The sequence below is a fragment of the Sparus aurata genome, chromosome 13, assembly GCF_900880675.1.
Source record: "Sparus aurata chromosome 13, fSpaAur1.1, whole genome shotgun sequence".
In the NCBI taxonomy this organism is placed as follows: domain Eukaryota; kingdom Metazoa; phylum Chordata; class Actinopteri; order Spariformes; family Sparidae; genus Sparus; species Sparus aurata.
In genome coordinates, this window is record NC_044199.1 from 3,364,776 (window position 1) to 3,383,630 (window position 18,855).

At 39.7% G+C, this 18,855-nt stretch overlaps 2 protein-coding genes across 3 annotated transcripts in view; one reads left to right on the forward strand and one right to left on the reverse strand.

Moving 5' to 3' along the window:
- LOC115594362 (Golgi SNAP receptor complex member 1-like) overlaps positions 1-18,854 on the forward strand; it is a 30,648-nt gene extending 11,794 nt beyond the window's left edge. Inside the window, exons 7-9 of the mRNA XM_030438406.1 lie at positions 17,518-17,547; positions 18,018-18,100; positions 18,401-18,854. Coding sequence (XP_030294266.1) covers positions 17,518-17,547; positions 18,018-18,100; positions 18,401-18,525 — 238 coding nt within the window. The 3' untranslated portion in view covers positions 18,526-18,854. The remainder of the gene's footprint in view (positions 1-17,517; positions 17,548-18,017; positions 18,101-18,400) is intronic.
- Positions 6,270-7,233, reverse strand: LOC115594365 (uncharacterized). Of its 2 annotated transcripts, none has more exons than XM_030438408.1 (4): positions 7,001-7,233; positions 6,794-6,895; positions 6,586-6,690; positions 6,270-6,390 (listed from the first exon to the last, which is right to left on the reverse strand). In XM_030438408.1, the coding sequence occupies exons 1-3, from the start codon at positions 7,230-7,232 to the stop codon at positions 6,587-6,589; spliced, it is 438 nt and encodes a 145-aa protein (XP_030294268.1). In that variant the 5' UTR covers position 7,233; the 3' UTR covers positions 6,270-6,390; position 6,586. The 2 variants fall into 2 exon arrangements, with proteins under 2 accessions (XP_030294268.1, XP_030294269.1); XM_030438409.1 differs by having other exon boundaries at positions 6,586-6,687; positions 7,001-7,221.
- Position 18,855: the final 1 nt, after the last annotated feature.

Here is an 18,855-nt window from a genome sequence, read left to right on the forward strand (position 1 = left end):
CAGATTGTTGGCAGAAAGATGCTTTCATCTGAATATTAGTATTGAATCAGACTCACCTTTTATTCCATACTCGTTTTCTGCTCCGATTTTGCCATCATTTATTCCGCCGACAACGACCTCATTGACGTTACCCAGAGAAGCATCTTTTCCAACACCACCTGTAAGTTTAGTCATTAGAGAGATTTAATGAAACTGTCGAGTCAACTTGACAGAAAAGTAAAGTCATGCCCTGATTTACCTTGAATGCCAACAGTGTTTCCAGCGCCCACCTTCCCTTTGTTGTTTCCAATGACAACGTCCTTTGTATTAGCAATGTTTGCCATCGTTCCTGGAGAAGTCTGCACAGGTAGAGAATCACTAAAGAAAAGTAAAACGGCGTCAGAAAAACTAATTCAGTCGTAATGTTGTGCCCTTGTTTCTCCCTCAGACGAGTTAGAAAATGTTATCTATTCAGAAGAAAGCAGTTGACTCAGACACACATGTAGTCTTACCGCTGGTTCTGGGGATTGTGCTGGGCTTTGTATTTACAAGAAAGCAGTTGACGCAGACATGAAGCACAGAAACAATCACACATGTTGTCTTACCTCTGGTTCTGGGGTTTGTGACGGGCTGTAGGATGAGCTTGTAGAGCTGATGAGAGACTTATACTAGGGTCCTAATACGTGGTGCACGTGGTTGATTGTGCGTTTGTGGGTTTAAAAGGAGGAACACTCTGAACATGTTTGTTCAGCAATAATCACATTTTTTCACACAGTGTGAAGGGGATATGTGAACTGCTCTTCAACTAAAGTTTCATTTCAAGAACTTTATTTAAATTGTACTAAAAAATGTTCACATGTGGCTATAATTAATGTTGGTTAAGTTTTCACAGTACTGATAACAAAGTCATTGTGCAGCATGAGGCCTCTGCCTCCACAAACATCCACTAATAAACACCTTAAGTACATTTCACATTTCTGACAGTCGTCTCTGTTGAAGGAACTCACAAAGAGCACGTGATTGATCCAGAACTCCCTCACGTGATTCATTATTCACGTTATTCTTTCACTTACAGTTTGACACTTTTTTGATCAACAAGGTATTTTGTTAAACCAAATACCTTTTAAGTCACTGTGGACACATGAACCCGTGTACTTCATGGTTGTAATGTGTTGTTTTGTGTTTTACAATATCAAGTTTATGTCCTTCAACAAAATGTGTCTGATTATGTCATCATGGCCCATAAGTAAATTAAAATGCATGAACATCAGTACACATCTGTTCGTACAAATTTGACTGTTTTTATTGAGAAGAAATAGCTTATTTATTTATGTAAGTAAATTTTATGTCAGTCATAAATAAAAAATAAAAAAAAACGAGCAAAGACAGAATAACAGAGTAGATGGACTTTATTTTTATTGATACTTATTTTACATTCAGCTTATGAAAGAGTCATGTTTGCCAATTTGAAATAATGAGTTAAACATTTGCTAAAACTTAATACAGCAGCTTATACTACTCCTTCTTTTACTACTACTAAGGCATTTCAATTATTAAGCTTAAAACGTATTTTTTTAGAAGAGTTGTCCATCTGTTGAGAGGCAGTTTCCTGAAAAGGGAGAAAGACAAAGAGAATCAAATACAAAGATTGATTAGAGAAATCAAAACGATGCATTCACAGGAACAAACAACACACAAGGTGGTCAAATACATTTTTGAAATGTATCTAAAGTGACCAGTAAATCTTCAACCTCAGCCGATGTTTATCTTGTTGCCGGCTCCGATGGATCCTGAGTTTTGACCAACAGTAACCTGAGAGACGTTTCCGATACTGTCACCGTCTTTCAGTCCCCCTGATGAAATATGAGGATTGAGAAAAAGGAAAATTTGAACAACAGGATCTCACATTATTGGCAGAAGGATGCTTTCATCTGAATATTAGTAATGAATTAGACTCACCTTTTATTCCATACTCGTTTTCTGCTCCGATTTTGCCATCATTTGTTCCGCGGACAAAGACATCCTGGGTGTTACCCAGAGAAGCATTTTTTCCAACGCCACCTGTAAGTTTAGTCATTAGAGAGATTTAATGAAACTGTCGAGTCAGCCTGACAGAAAAGTAAAGTCATGCCCTGATTTACCTTCAACGCCAACAGTGTTTCCAGCGCCCACCTTCCCTTTGTTGTCTCCAATCTTAATGTCCTTTGTATTAGCAATGTCTGCCATTGTTCCTGGAGAAGTCTGCACAGGTAGAGAATCACTACAGAAAAGTAAAACAGCGTCAGAAAAACTAATCCAGTCGTAATGATGTGCCCTTGTTTCTCCTATAGATTATTTTACATCCGCACAAAGTCTGAGAGAGATCTCAATATAAATTGCATGATTAAAAACGAGATAGAAAATGTGATGTCTTCAGAAGAAAGCAGTTGACTCAGACATGAAGCAGAGAAACAAACACACATGTTCTCTTACCGCTGGTTCTGGAGTTTGTGCCGGGCTTTGGGATGAGCTTGTAGAGAGAAGACTTATATTAGCCCTAATAGTTCACGTGGTTGAACGTGTGTTTGTGGGTTTAAAAAGAGGAAAAGGTTTGTTCAGCGATAATCAGTTTTTTTCCCACATATGTGAGAACAGTAACTAAGGTTTCATTTCAGGAACTTTTAGTTAGTTAATTATGTTAGGCAGTACTGATAACACAGTCATTGTCCACAAACATCCACTAATATACACAATAAGTACATTTCACATTTCTGACAGTCGTCTCTGTTGAAGGAACTCACAAAGAGCACGTGATTGATCCAGAACTCTCTCACGTGATTCATTATTCACGTTATTCTTTCACTTACAGTTTGACACTTTTTTGCTCAACAAGGTATTTTGTTAAACCAAATACCTTTTAAGTCACTGTGGACACATGAACCCGTGTACTTCATGGTTGTAATGTGCTGTTTTGTGTTTTACAATATCAAGTTTATGTCCTTCAACAAAATTTGCCTGATTATGTCATCATGGCTTTAGATAATAAAACAATGTGTTTGCCCATAAGTAAAGTAAAATGCACGAACATCAGTACATATCTGTTCGTACAAATTTGACTGTTTTTATTGAGAAAAAATAGCTTATTTATTTATGTAAGTAAATTTTATGTCAGTCATAAATAAAAAATAAAAAAAAACGAGCAAAGACAGAATAACAGAGCAGATGGACTTTATTTTATTGATACTTATTTTACATTCAGCTCATGAAAGAGTCATGTTTGCCAATTTGAAATAATGAGTTAAACATTTGCTAAAACTTAATACAGCAGCTTATACTACTCCTTCTTTTACTACTACTAAGGCATTTCAATTATTAAGCTTAAAACATATTTTTTTAGAAGAGTTGTCCATCTGTTGAGAGGCAGTTTCCTGAAAAGGGAGAAAGACAAAGAGAATCAAATACAAACATTGATTAGAGAAATCAAAATGCATTCACAGGAACAAACAACACACAAGGTGGTCAGATACATTTTTGAAATGTATCTAAAGTGATCAGTAAATCTTCTTACCTCAGCTGATGGTTATCTTGTTGCCGGCTCCGATGGCTCCTGAGTTTTGACCAACAGTAACCTGAGAGACGTTTCCGATACTGTCACCGTCTTTCAGTCCCCCTGATGAAATATGAGGATTGAGAAAAAGGAAAATTTGAACAACAGGATCTCACATTGTTGGCAGAAAGATGCTTTCATCTGAATATTAGTAATGAATTAGACTCACCTTTTATTCCATACTCGTTTTCTGCTCCGATTTTGCCATCATTTGTTCCGCGGACAAGGACATCATGGGTGTTACCCAGAGAAGCATTTTTTCCAACACGACCTGTAAGTTTAGTCATTAGAGAGATTTAATGAAACTGTCAAGTCAACCTGACAGAAAAGTAAAGTCATGCCCTGATTTACCTTGAACGCCAACAGTGTTTCCAGCGCCCACCTTCCCTTTGTTGTCTCCAATCTTAATGTCCTTTGTATTAGCAATGTCTGCCATCGTTCCTGGAGAAGTCTGCACAGGTAGAGAATCACTAAAGAAAAGTAAAACAGCGTCAGAAAAACTAATCCAGTCGTAATGTTGTGCCCTTGTTTCTCCTATAGATTATTTTACATCCGCACAAAGTCTGAGAGAGATCTCAATATAAATTGCATGATTAAAGGCGAGATAGAAAATGTGATGTCTTCAGAGGAAAGCAGTTGACGCAGACATGAAGCAGAGAAACAAACACACATGTTCTCTTACCGCTGGTTCTGGAGTTTGTGCCGGGCTTTGGGATGAGCTTGTAGAGAGAAGACTTATATTAGCCCTAATAGTTCACGTGGTTGAACGTGTGTTTGTGGGTTTAAAAAGAGGAAAAGGTTTGTTCAGCGATAATCAGTTTTTTCCCCACATATGTGAGAACAGTAACTAAGGTTTCATTTCAGGAACTTTTAATTAGTTAATTATGTTAGGCAGTACTGATAACACAGTCATTGTGCAGCATGAGGCCTCTGCCTCCACAAACATCCACTAATATACACAATAAGTACATTTCACGTTTCTGACAGTCGTCTCTGTTGAAGGAACTCACAAAGAGCACGTGATTGATCCAGAACTCCCTCACGTGATTCATTATTCACGTTATTCTTTCACTTACAGTTTGACACTTTTTTGCTCAACAATGTATTTTGTTAAACCAAATACCTTTTAAGTCACTGTGGACACATGAACCCGTGTACTTCATGGTTGTAATGTGTTGTTTTGTGTTTTACAATATCAAGTTTATGTCCTTCAACAAAATGTGTCTGATTATGTCATCATGGCTTTAGATAACACAAAAAAAATGCATTTGCCCATAAGTAAATTAAAATACACGAACACCAGTACATATCTGTTACATGTTCTATTTTTATTTGGAAAATATAACTTATTTATTGTTTTAATCATGGTTTATTTGACGGGGCAGATACACACACAGACTGAAACACCTCTCCCTATAAGTGTTAGCTGAGAACAGCTTATTAAAATGAAGTACACATTTAAAGCATTTAATTTAGGAATCATTTAATCATTAGGTGCTGATTCAAAGGTTATGAGCTTCAAGGTAACTTAACTGAGGCCTTTTTTTGTTATGGCACTGCTTTTTAAAAGAATTCCACTCAGAAACCACAAAACCAACGTGAGTCACTAGTTTGCAGTTTGACATTAAGCTGAACTTTTGATTGAAGCTTCACTTTCAGTTTTTGTAACGTTCGACACTATAATGTGGTTGATGGGAACAGCAAACACATTCAGTCACTGGAGATTATTCGATGGGTTCAAGCTAAATGTCCATCAGCATGTTGAAAGTTTGACCCATGAATACTCAGCAGTTATAACTCCTTTAATTCATGAGTACTCTGGAGTCATCGGTTGCACCACATCCATCTTTGCACCCATCTGGACTTATTTAATACTCAGAACTGTTCCTGTAATTCCGACTAAAAGGGGTTTCTCCAGGATCACATTGTGTCATTTGAACACACACTCATGCAGACTCAGGAGTTCTCCCGGCTGCTAACAGGAAACGAGAAATCCCCACAAAGTATTTTCTTCGGTTTGAATAATTCTCTGCAGTTTCTTGTTCCTTTACTGTAAACTGTCATTGTTAAAACTTCTCAGAGGTTAAATCACGATGTTACTTCGGGGTTTTTGCGCATTTTACATTAGATAACACAGCAAAACATCAAGTCCCAGCAGTTAGATATTTAAAGTTATTTTGGTCCAAAGGATTCTTCATATGAAGTGTGAGATTTACAAATAATTAACTTCGTTTAATGATCTGATTGTTTTTTTCGATCTTATGAAAGTTTCTTTTGTACGATCCACATCTTACACTTCTTTTTACCATGTTTAACTTGTCACCTAGATTATTGTCATCAAAGCGTCAGTCACAGCTCTAACCATAGATGTGGATACAGCCCCACCATGCTGTCACTCTGTCATAATGCAATAATTCACTAGTCTGCTGATCACATCCGCTGTCTCTGTTACCTGGTGTGCTTTGTTTCGTCCTCCACGATGCTTTATATCCCACCAGGAGCCTGCCTGATATTGTTGACTTGTTCATTGTGTTTATGTCCTTTTAATTCCTTGATTTTAATGCTTCTACCATGAGTGTGTAGACTGTCCTGCTCATTAAACAGGATTGTTGTGATAAATCAGACATGTTATGTATGTTTCCCATGTTCCCAGTGCTCGGCTTAAAATGGAGAGGAAAAAACAATGAAAGAAACCCTGAGACGGTTTTCACACAGCCTATTGACTTTTATTAATTTGTGCTTCATACTTAAGATGAAGAATCTTGATTATCTAATTTGATTAACATTTATAATTATGATGATATGATTTGTATCAGGTTGATTTCCTAAGAGAGAGGAAGAGACGGAGAAAGGAAGGAGAGAAAGAAGAATATAAGACACAAAGACTGTGAGAAATGCTTTTTCTAAACCACTGATGCACTGACACAAAGTGTTAATGCAGAGACATGTTATATGAACAGTCACACTTTCAAAATGCGTCCTGTGTGTCCAGTAAATCTGTCATCTTCCTCTCTTCTTACCTCAGGAAATATTAAAACGGTTGCCTGAGCCGATTGATCCTGTGTTGTGACCAACAGAAACATTACTGACATTGCCAATCTCGGTCTTGGCTGGGATTTGTGCTGCTGAAACAAAGGGACAAGACAGATTGAATATTCTTGATCATGCTCAGATCTGTGCTGTAACGACCTCTGAACATGAGAAATGAATCAGAAATCAACCTCTCACCTGTCACAGTGTAGTTGTTGTTTCCTCCGATGCATCCTCGGTTTGTCCCAGAAACATGAATGTTGCTGATTTCACCCAGAGAGACATTTTCTCCTTTATCACCTGGAGAGGAATAGAAATCAGAGACGATGGTGTTATAAAACTCTCCACATGATCCCACAGAAAGTGTCAGTTCAAGCTCTCAGCGTGTGCAGGTGTTAAACTGACCTTTAACATTGAACTCATTCCCTTCACCTATGTTCCCTTCATCACAGCCGATGGAAGTGTTCAGGTTGTTGACAGAGATGTTGGAGATTGGTCGCGCTGAAATGTAGACGGATGAGGCTATAAAGAGGAAGAAGATGAAAGATGGCAAATGATAAAATGTGCTTTTAAATCCCATGTTCTCGTTGTTACTGCTGACTGGCTGTAATGTGTTTGAAGTGGGACTGTTTGGCATTATCACATCTGGAACACAGCATCAGCTTAATGTGTAACGTGAAATGTCAACAAAACAAAAATGTGAAGGCAGAGCAGTTCACCCGGAAAGCAGAGGCAGAGTCAGAGACGGACACATGTTGAGTCTGAGTGGTTGATCTGAAGTACCAGAAGCATTCTCTGTGTCCTGTACAGGAGCTCTGAACATGTCTGTGATGCACACAGGACGTTCTGATCTGTGTCTCAAAGAGGTTTTACTCATTTAGTTTCGTTCTCATTTCCAGGGACTCTAAAAGGCGAGAGCGAGTGTTTGTTCGACAAAGTTACATCACTGAATTTGCAATACCAAAGTCTATGGTCACAGGCTTGAAGAGATAAACCAGAAATTAAAGGCGAACTCATCAGTTCAAACTTGTAAATTTTAAAATTACAAGTTTGAATTGATTAGTTCACCTTATTCAGTTATGGAAAAGAATAAACAACCTGTACTCAGAGGAAGATAAAGTCCCAGAACTCTGCTGGAAGCTAGAGAGGTGGCAGGGTCCGCCACAGACAAACAAAGTAAAACAGTATGAAACTGTTTCCTGAGTCGTTGAGTTTATTTTCTTTAGCTATAAAAAGTCAGTAAATGAAGATCCTTCTCTTGTGATTTAACATTTCTTCCCCAAAACTACATATTGCACCTTTAATGGATCAGTTGTGACACCATCATGCTCATATTGACACACAGAGCTGAAGATGGGTTTTTTTCTTCTTCAAATGAGTAATTATATAATGATGTGCTTTTTTAAAAGGTATTCATTTCTCTACATAAACATAAAGTCAAACCAGAAAGCCTTAAAGCACACGTTGGTGTTTATTGATTTAAAAATATTCAGCTCTGTATTCTCAGTCTACTCAGGAAACATCTGCAATAAAGACATCTGTTGTCGTCGCGGTAACCGCTTTTTTGCCTGAGTGATAAAAGGACAACAGTCATCTCAACACTCAACATTCAGACAATCTGCTCCTCACTATGTTATGATAGTTAATGTCTGATACAAATCAGGATACACAGACGGGGCCAGAACAAGCTTCTCCTCGGTTTTCTGTATTACCAGGGTCTCAGGTGGTGAGTGCCGACCCATCGAATATATGATTGATTGCCCGAATTAAAGCGACAGTGATGTCACTAGAGTGTTTCTGGACAGTTAAGAGATTTTCATCTAGTGCTCAGAGCAGCCGCACAAAGTAAGGCACTGTGTTTTGAAAAAAGAAACTGGGAGCAGCGTTGTTTCTCTCGCCGAAACAATTGAAAAGAGACGCTGGTTCTCAGAAGAAGGCGTTATGTGAACACAGGCCTAATAGTGTTTGGTTCCTTTATTATGACAAACTTGTGTCATAATTGCAACAATTTTTTTGCAGAGGTTGCAAACCATAATGAGATTATGAGTTCCATTTTACTTAATTGGGAAAAGCAACTGCTGTTTCATCAATTTCCTGATAAAAACTGACAAAGATTGTTTAACAGTCAAAACGAATTTATGACGTTTGGATGAAGAATATAGGAAACTCCTCAAGGCATTGAACATCCCTCAGTACAGAAACATGAAGTCAGAGACAAAAATAATAACCTGTATGTCTTTAGATTAATCTGATGATTCTAGCATTTGTGAGTTTAGTTTTATGACAGTTGGTGCACAGAAGAGTACAGCATCATCAGTCATACATAAGATTTGTAAATATTCAGCCAGTCACACAGTAGATGGAAAACATGTTTTTATTTGTGCTTCTTTTACATTGAACTCATGAATGACACGCCAATTTCTTTCAATTTTAAAAATTAATTTATCATTTGTTAGTACTTATTACTAACTGCTTCTGCTACGACTACTTAGATTCTTTCAATTATATGATCGTAAAGCAAATGATTCATCGTTTTTCTCCCGTCGTTGGAGGACCATCTCCTGAAAGAGACAACGTGAACGAGAAAGTACAGTGATGTCACCAGAGAAAGAATAAATTATCATGTTGAAAAAGAATTAAGATAATATAGTTTTATCACGATGCATTCACAAGATTCACACAAGTCACAACAATATGACACGTCATATGATGTGTGTGATGAGGTGCATACATCTCTGATTTCTTACCTCATTAGATGTTAAAGGTATTCCCTCCGGCAATGTTTCCTTGGTTATTAACAGCATTAACACCAGAAGTGTTGCCGACAAGTGCACCATCTGATATTCCCCCTGTTGAAATATGAAGTATGATATGAAGAATCATACATCTGCACACAGGTGATGAATTAAAAACAAACTCTACATACCGTCCCAGCAACATGAGGAGTCACTCACCATGCATGTTGTACATGTTACCTCCTCCAATGTTCCCTGTATTTAATGCTGTAACCATGATGTCAGTGGTGTTGCCCAGAGAAGTGTTGGGTCCAACATGTCCTGTGAGTGTAGTCATGAGAGAAAAAGCTTTAATGAAACTGTCAAGTCAACCTCACAGAAAAATACAATCTGCCTCACATTTACCTTTAACGTTATAGGTATTGTCTGCACCAATTTTCCCTGTGTTAACACAAGCAGTAACATCCTTGACGTTACCAATTTTCGACATCGTTCCAGCTGAAACCTGGACAGGCAGAGAGTCACAAAGAGGAAAGTAAAACAGTGATCGTCATAAGAATCGGTTACAACAAAATGAAGAACATCTGTTCAACTGTAGTAGCTCAGCTTCAATATAAAACGCACAATCAGAGATGAGAAAGAAAGTTGCACATTTGTTGTATTTTAAAGGAAGCAGTTTACAGAGATGTGATGATGTGGTCAGCTTACCAAAAGGATTTAGTTGTTTGCCGTGAGCTGTCAGGTGAGCTTGCTGAATTTGGCAGAGATGACTCTACTTTTATAAATGTTCTGGACATGCATGTTGATGGTGTTCATGAGGAGGAACTTTCTAAATATGGTTAACAGGTTTTATTGGTTTAGCTTATCGCGTCAATTCCACAGAAGTAAAAAAGAATGGAGAGATTGTGTGAAAGAACAATATCACATCAAGAGGTAAAGATAAGGTCACAAGACAGCGGTTACAACAGGCTGCCTATTGTTCAGTGCCCAGAAGTATAAACTGAACTACACCGAACAACAATATAATGGTAACGCATTTATTTTCATAGCCTGTTTTTAATTGTTCACATATTTGTTTAATTTAGTGTTGCCAAGGTCATCCATCCACCTGACTCTGGTGTGGCAAGTATTTTTTTGGTACAGCTAAAGAGGTGATAGGAAACAGGGTGAGAGAGAGCGACACGCAGCAAAGAGACCCAGGCCAGGAGTCGAAACCGGGTCCGCTGCAGCGAGGACAAAGCCTCTGTACACGGGACGCCTGCTCTACCAACTGAGCTAAACGGTGCCCCAGATGTCACAAGCTTTGAAGGAGCACACAGTTGGCATGCTGATAGCACAAATGTCCCAGAGCTGTTACCTGTTTCACAACCATAAGCCATCTCCATTGATGTTCCCAGTAATTTGTCAGTGCGTCCAACCACCCTCAGAACTGCAGACCACATGTAACCACACCAGCCCAGGACCTCCACGTCCTGCTTCTTTGGCTGCAAGAGCTTCTGGGATCAGCCACTTGGACAACTGAATAGTTGGCAAAACCAAATATTTTTTTTAACAAACGGTCAAAAAGAAACCTTCCAGGGAAACTCTGCTGCATTCTGATTCTGATTGTCATCATGACCGCCTCAAGACGGTAAATGCTCACCTTTGAAAGGTGTCTGGTCCATTGTAGAAGTTTTGTCTTCATGGAGGAAACCCCGTTTCTACAATGTCAGATAGACGAGCAGACAGCATGTATAGCATTGTGTGGGCAATGTTTTGCTAATGTCAATGTTGTGAACAGTGAGCCCCATGGTAACAGTGACGTTAGTACAGGCAGGCATACAATAAGGACAGCAAACTAGGTTTGGGAGGTTTCCATCTTTGCCGGTCCAGTCTGGTGTATAAGCTTCAACTGTTTAGATATTTTACAACCGACTGAACCGGCATTTGTTAGATGTGTCGTCAGGTGGAAAGAGTAAGCAGCACGTGGCTATTAAGCAGTTACCCAAGGATAGCTGATTACGTCATCAGTTACACTGAAACATCTATTTGCGTGATGCTCTTTGACACGTCCAAAGCAAGTAAATCAAGCTTTATGTGACCCGTAGTTTCCCTTCTAAAAACACACCACTTTGTTCGGTTGTTGCAGTCCCTCTTGAACAGCCGACTACTGCTCTTGTTGAGCTATCGGCCTTCTCTTCCTCCAGAGCCGCTCTTCACTGTCAGACTGATGGAAAGGTTGGATATCCAAAGGCCGGCTGCCCCTCCACATGCAGCTCTGCGGCAAATGCTGCCTTGATCAAACAAACACTGCTACTCAACATCTCACTGCTGCCATCTTTTCTCCAGTTCCCCTCTGCTGGTGTTTGATATGATATCTCATTGAAACCAGATCCATCTGAAATCAGTATTATGCTGTGTCAGGTGTCCTTTTACAGCCTCAAACAGACATTGATTCAGCTCATGCCCTCATTTCACCAGAATCCAACAAGGCATAGGGAGTGATTTATGAACAGAGGTGCATCAGAAAAATTCCACTGGCAAGGACAAAAAGTTGAGGTAACATGAGAGCAGCCACGACAGGCAGAGTGCTGTTTGGCATCCAGAAGTATCAACTCAACTTAGAACTGTGGGGAGATAAATGCTGGAAGGCTTTAAAAGATCATTTTCAAAAATGAACGGAGCAGTTTTGCCTTAATTTTGACATTTGTAGAGCTGAGAGCAATTAATCAGGTTTCATCTTCAGCTCTGCGATGTCATGGGGAGCATTTGTTACTAGCATTAGCTTTTTTTTTGCTTAGTTTTGTCAATACTAATTATGGCCATTTATGGAAGTCATGTCCTGAAAAGCTTCTTCCAGTGTTGTTTTCTGTTTTTGATGCCCAGACTCACCGTTTCTGTTAAAAATCAGGGAATGTGTGTGTACAGTTCCTTGTGTGTTGTTAGTTTCATGGTTTTATCAGTAGCTACAGGGTATTTGTGTCGTGGCTGACAACAGGTGTGTTTCACAGTGAACCATTAGCTTTATGACTCGCTGTAAATATTCGCAGCCACAACTATCGTCCAGCCTTTCAGCCACATCGAACCAGCGTTTCCCTGGAATGCATCTGTATCTTATCTGTGGCACCGTGTCTTTGAACTTGCCACAACCAAATGTGATTGTTGTTCGAGCAAACACATTTAAAACTTTCAGTACCACTCTGCTTTTAACTGCGTCTCTCCTGGTCCAGCCTTTTTGTGTTTCAGCCTCACTTGCCATATTTTAAGAGTTAATTTGATGTGTGCACACAAGTATAATCGTACAAAGTTGAAGTGCAATGCTTGCAGAATGATGCAGTTTACTTCCGTGTGAGATGTGTGGTATTGGTTAGACACATCTTTCTGTGGTGCAGGTTTTATTTTGTAGATTTTTTATGAATACTTGTTTAATGAAGTGTCATCTCGACACTCAACATTCAGACAATCTGCTCCTCAAATGGTCCTTACTGTCTCTGTCATGATAGTTAATGTCTGATACAAATCAGGATACACAGACGGGTCCAGAAGAAGCTTCTCTCGATTCTCTGGATTACCAGGGACACAGGTGATGAGTGCCGACCTAATATATGATTGATACCCTGAATTAAAGCAACAGTGAAGTCACCAGAGTGTTTCTGGAAAGTTGAGAGATTTTCATCTGGCGCTCAGAGCAGCCGAGCAAAATAAGACACTGGGAGCAGCGTTTTTTCTTTCTGCGTCCGAATGCACTCGCTCCTCAGTAGAAACAAGTGGAAAAAGACGCTGGTACTCAGAAGAAGGTGTTACGTGAACATGGGCCTCATGGTCTTTGGTCCCTTAATTATGACAAACTTGTGACATAATTGCAACATTTTTGCAGAGGTTTTAAACCTTAGGGGACATTATGAGTTACGTTAGACTTATTTGGGAAATGTAACTGCTGGTTCGTCAATTTCCTGATAAAAACTGTGACAATGATTATTTAATTATCAAAACAAATTCATCACAATGTTTGGATGAAGAAAATAGGAAACTCCTCAAGGCATTGAACATCCCTCAGTACAGAAACATGTAGTGAGAGACCATTTGAATAAATTGTTTATATTCAGCAGAAGACTGTATTGTACAACCTGTGAAGTTTATTTTAAACTTTATGTCTTGAATATTAATCTGATGATTCTGAAATAATAACTTTAGTATTTGTGAGTTCAGTTTTATGACAGTTGGTGCACAGAAGAGTACAGCATCATCAGTCATACATAAGATTTGTAAATATTCAGCCAGTCACACAGTAGATGGAAAACATGTTTTTATTTGTGCTTCTTTTACATTGAACTTATGAATGACACACTAATTTCTTTTAATTTTAGATCATTCATTTATCAATTGTTAGTACTTATTACTAACTGCTGCTGCTACGATGTTCATCATTTTTCTCCCGTCGTTGGAGGACCATCTTCTGAAAGAGACCAAGTGAACGAGAAAGAATAGTGATGTCACCAGAGAGAGAATTAAATATCATGTTGAAAAAGAATTAAGATAATATAGTTTTATCATGATGCATTCACAAGATTCACACAAGTCACAACAATATGCACACTTCATATGATGTGTGTGATGAGGTGCATACATCTCTGACTTCTTACCTCTTTCGTTGTTAAAGGTATTCACTGACGCAATGTTTCCTTGGTTATCATCAGCATTAACACCAGAAATGTTGCCGACAATTGCACCATCTGATTTTCCCCGTTGAAATATGAAGAATCATACGTCTGCACACAGGTGATGAATCAGAACCAAACTTTACATACCGTCCCAGCAACATGAGGAGTCACTCACCAGACATGTTGACCATGTTCCCTGTTGCAATGTTCCCTGTATTTAATGCTGTAAACTTGATGTCAGTGGTGTTGTCCAGAGAAGTGTAGGGTCCAGCACATGCTGTGAGTGTAGTCATGAGAGAAAAAGCATTAATGAAACTGTCAAGTCAACCTCACAGAAAAATACAATCTGACTCACATTTAAATTTAACATCATAGATTGTGTCTCCAGCAATTTTCCCTGTGTTAACAACAGCAGTAACATTGACGAGGTTACCAGTTTTCGACATCGTTCCAGCTGAAGTCTGGACAGGCAGAGAGTCACAAAGAGGAAAGTAAAACAGTGATCGTCATAAGAATCGGTTACAACAAAATGAAGAACATCTGTTCAACTGTAGTAGCTCAGCTTCAATATAAAACGCACAATCAGAGATGAAAAAGAAAGTCGCACATTTGTTGTATTTTAAAGAAAGCAGTTTACAGAGATGTGATGATGTGGTCAGCTTACCAAAAGGATTTAGTTGTTTGTCGTGAGCTGTCAGGTGAGCTTGTTGAATTTGGCAGAGATGACTCTACTTTTATAAGTGTTCTGGACATGCGTGTTGATGGTGTTTATGAGGAGGAACTTTCTAAATATGGTTAACAGGTTTTATCCATTTAGCTCATCCCATCATTCCCACAGACGTAAAAAATAATGGAGAGATTGTGTGAGAGAACAATATCAACAATATCACATCAAGAGGTAAAGATAAGGTCACAAAAGATCGGTTACAGCAGGATGCTTTAGTTCAGTGCCCAGAAGTGTAAACTGAACTACACCGAACAACAATAAAATGCCAACGCTTTTGCTTTCACAGCTTCTTTCTTATTATCACAATGATATCTCATTGCAACCACATTCATCTGAAAAATCAGTATATATGCTGTGTCAGGTGTCCTTTTACAGGCTCAAACAGGTATTGATTCAGCTCATGCCCTCATTTCACCAGAATCCAACAAGGCATAGGGAGTGATTTATGAACAGAGGTGCATCAGAAAAATTCCACTGGCAAAGCCAAAAAGTTGAGGTAACATGAGAGCAGCCACGACAGGCAGAGTGCTGTTTGGCATCCAGAAGTATCAACTCAACTAAGAACTGTGGGGAGATAAATGCTGGAAGGCTTTAAAACATCATTTCAAAAATGAACGGAGCAGTTTTGCCTTAATTTTGACATTTGTAGAGCTGAGAGCAATTAATCAGGTTTCATCTTCAGCTCTGCGAAGTCGTGAGGAGCATTTGTCACTAGCACTAGCTTTTTTTTTTGCTTAGTTTTGTCAATACTAATTATGGCCATTTATGGAAGTCATGTTCTGAAAAGCTTCTTCCAGTGTTGTTTTCTGTTTTTGATGCCCAGACTCACCGTTTCTGTTAAAAATCAGGGAATGTGTGTGTACAGTTCCTTGTGTGTTGTTAGTTTCATGGTTTTATCAGTAGCTACAGGGTATTTGTGTCGTGGCTGACAACAGGTGTGTTTCACAGTGAACCATTAGCTTTATGACTCGCTGTAAATATTCGCAGCCACAACTATCGTCCAGCCTTTCAGCCACATCGAACCAGCGTTTCCCTGGAATGCATCCGTATCTTATCTGTGGCACCGTGTCTTTGAACTTGCCACAACCAAATGTGATTGTTGTTCGAGGAAACACATTTAAAACTTTCAGTACCACTCTGCTTTTAACTGCGTCTCTCCTGGTCCAGCCTTTTTGTGTATCAGCCTCACCTACCGTATTTTAAAAGTGTTAATTTGAAGTATGCACACATGTATAATCACACACAGTTCAGGTACAATGCTTGCAGAATGATGCAGTTTACTTCCGTGTGAGATGTGTGGGATCATTTAGGCACATCTTTCTGTGGTGCAGGTTTTATTTAGTTAATGTATTATTAATGCTTGTTTAATGAAGTTTACTTTGAGGTCACAGTGCCTTTTCAGTTTGTGACAAAACTTAAGAGATTTGTCACTCCGTCACCACTTTATGGTTTGATTTTGAAGTGTTGCAGTAATATCACCCTGGAGCTAAGCTGGCTCAGGCAAACTGGGGTTTATAGACCGGCGAGCAGACTGCTTTGTGAAGTTGTGTAAGAAGGACGGTAGTTTGATGTATAAAGGTAGTAACTAAGTATAGAAAGAAGAACATAAAGGCAAGAAGCCGCCTCGCCTGTGCACTCAAATAAAGAATAGAGAGAAGAAGCGGAGGATGGATGGTGAGAGAGGTAGACGAAGAGATGGAGGAAGTATAAAGCACAGTATTGATTTTTGGTCTCCAGTGGAGTCCGCCAGGATGCTCGCTGCAGCCTTTATAAGCTCAGCTGAGCTCTCGACTCAACGCCTCATTTTTCTGTCCGTCACTTATCTCGGCAGCTAATGGCAGCCGAAGTAAGTGTGTGTGCGTGTGCGCGTGTTCAGGCTGTGTTTCATCCATCTATGTGTCTGGTTTGCACCTAAAACACGTAACGCGGGGATCAGTTTACCATCTTGCAGTGTTACACGTCTGTGAGATTTGTTGCTTCTGCTGCGATGCGGTTTGACGGATCAGAACCCAAAAACCCTCCATTAAGCAGCACTCTGTCCCGTCTGGCAGGAAGTGCTCCTTTCATCGTAATAGACCCAAAGAGCTGTGCGGTTTCATTGCGAGGGCTTTCCCAGTGTGCTGGCGTAATACTTCTACAGCCCGGCCCGATAAATGGGCTGGCAGATAAATCAGTATCAGCATGTATGATGCCCATTATCCACCGATATGAAAACTACTGCTTTTTGAGAATGCAAGTCCCACTGCAGCCAGGACTTCTCCCAGTCTTGTTAGTGCATTTTCTTCTATCAGATTAACCCAGGTGAGGAAGGAGAAGTGATGTCTTATGTCGAAGTATTTAATGAAGCTCGATCGAGGAGAACACAGTTCAACAGTACATGTAGGAACATGTAGTTCAGCTGGATCACCTCCAAACATTCCCTCTGCTCCGGTCAGCAACACCTGTCCGCTCTGAGCTACATCACCTTCATCAACATGGTCAGGAAATATTAGATATCACTAAAATGCCAAAATACAGTTTAGTGGAACTGAAGTACCTGCATCTGTTAGGTACCTTTGCCACATGTTCGGGATCATTGCAAAAAATGTTCAGCCAGAATATCAATATTGGGATTTTTTTACTCCTTAATATCAGTGGCGTTGGCACCAGCCCCCTGAAATGAGTACAGGAGTTCGAATTACATCTTAACTCTACATGTGGATGGATGAAGGATTCCAGGTGTGAATCCCTGTTTCAGACGTTATAAATCGAAGTGTTTCAGGTTACTTGATCTGACTTCTCTTTTTTTTTTCTTCTCTTTTCTCTGTTTCTTGTTCACAGCTCAGACAGTCTTATTGACAGTGCAATAAGGTAAGTTTTATCCGTCCGTTCACTCTCCTCCTCCTTTTTCTCTCACTCACTAAACTCAGACACACACATATAATTTGACTGAGGGCATTTTTAGAGACATGACAGAGACTTCACCTTTCTCTAACCGTAACCACCCCGCCCTTAACCTTAACCTTAAAACAGCAGTATTTAAGATAGTTGATTGTTGAGGCTCATTCCCAGGTCGTCACAAACACTGACACTTTGGGTTTGTGGCCTACCGAGCCAAAGTGTCAGTAATTGACGACCTGGTAACGAGACTTAACAATCAGCTATCTCCATCCAGCGCCTCGAACCGCTGAGCCAACTCCACCACTTCTGTCCCCAATTAACTCTTCGTTAGTCACATCAGAAGCACTGAAACATTCAAACGGACTCTGTGTGTGATGCCGTGCAGACAGCTCGACGCATCTCTTCCTGCCACTAACCCCTCGTGGTTTCTTTCCCTCCAGCATCGCCATGGCTACCAAAGAGAACATCACATTTCAGCGTGGGATGTTGAAGTCCATTCAAACCAGGGTCACAACTTTGGCCAGTATCCTTCTTTGTCATTTTATCAGTTGTTCCTCCTTCTTTATGAGCTCTCTGTAGAGTAAGCTTGTGTGAATCCGTGTACTAACCTCAGTATTTGTGGACGCCGAGCGGGATAACGGCCTCACTTACAGTGAAAGCCGGTACGACGGACATTAGGCCGCACCATTAGGCTCCATTTAGTCTTTTTCCTGGTTGCGTTGATGTATTTTCCCCCCGCTGCTTTCTGTCTCTTACTCACTGCGAGGAAAGGGAAAACTCTCCTTAATTATTTTCCTTCACCACACACTTCCCCGCCCCTCAGATCGTTTCCCCGCCATCAACAGTCTCATCCAGAAAATCAATTTGCGCAAGAGGCGGGACTCTTTAATTCTAGGCGGGGTGATTGGCGTCTGCACCATACTCCTGTTGCTCTACACGTTCCACTGAGGACACCGACGGACAGTCGAAAACATTAACTGTAAATCTGACCAAGTCTTTTTTGTATCTCCTTCCTTCTGCTGTACTTCACTCTTTTTAAATCAAGAGTTTACAGAGGTGAAAAATTACTGTTGTGGAAAGGAAAGTATATAACTTTATTTTGAAGTCTTAATTGGAAGTTTATTTATTTTACTGAATTATGAGAAGATTTCCATCTGGGAATTGTATATATATTGCTGCTTGTATCCTGTTGTAATCTTTGAGTATAAAGTCGCATTTGATGGGATCGTGTACCGTTGATGTCGTACTTCCTAATAAAAATCAAGGTAATGACCTCAT

Bases quoted from the DNA above. Each gene is read 5' to 3' on its own strand.
- LOC115594365 (XM_030438408.1), bottom strand. From the start codon at position 7,232: ATGCCAAACAGTCCCACTTCAAACACATTACAGCCAGTCAGCAGTAAC. The intron at 6,896-7,000 runs GTCAGTTTAACA...ATTCCTCTCCAG, and splicing joins GAATGAGTTCAATGTTAAAG to GTGATAAAGGAGAAAATGTC. The intron at 6,691-6,793 runs GTGAGAGGTTGA...CCTTTGTTTCAG, and splicing joins CAACAACTACACTGTGACAG to CAGCACAAATCCCAGCCAAG.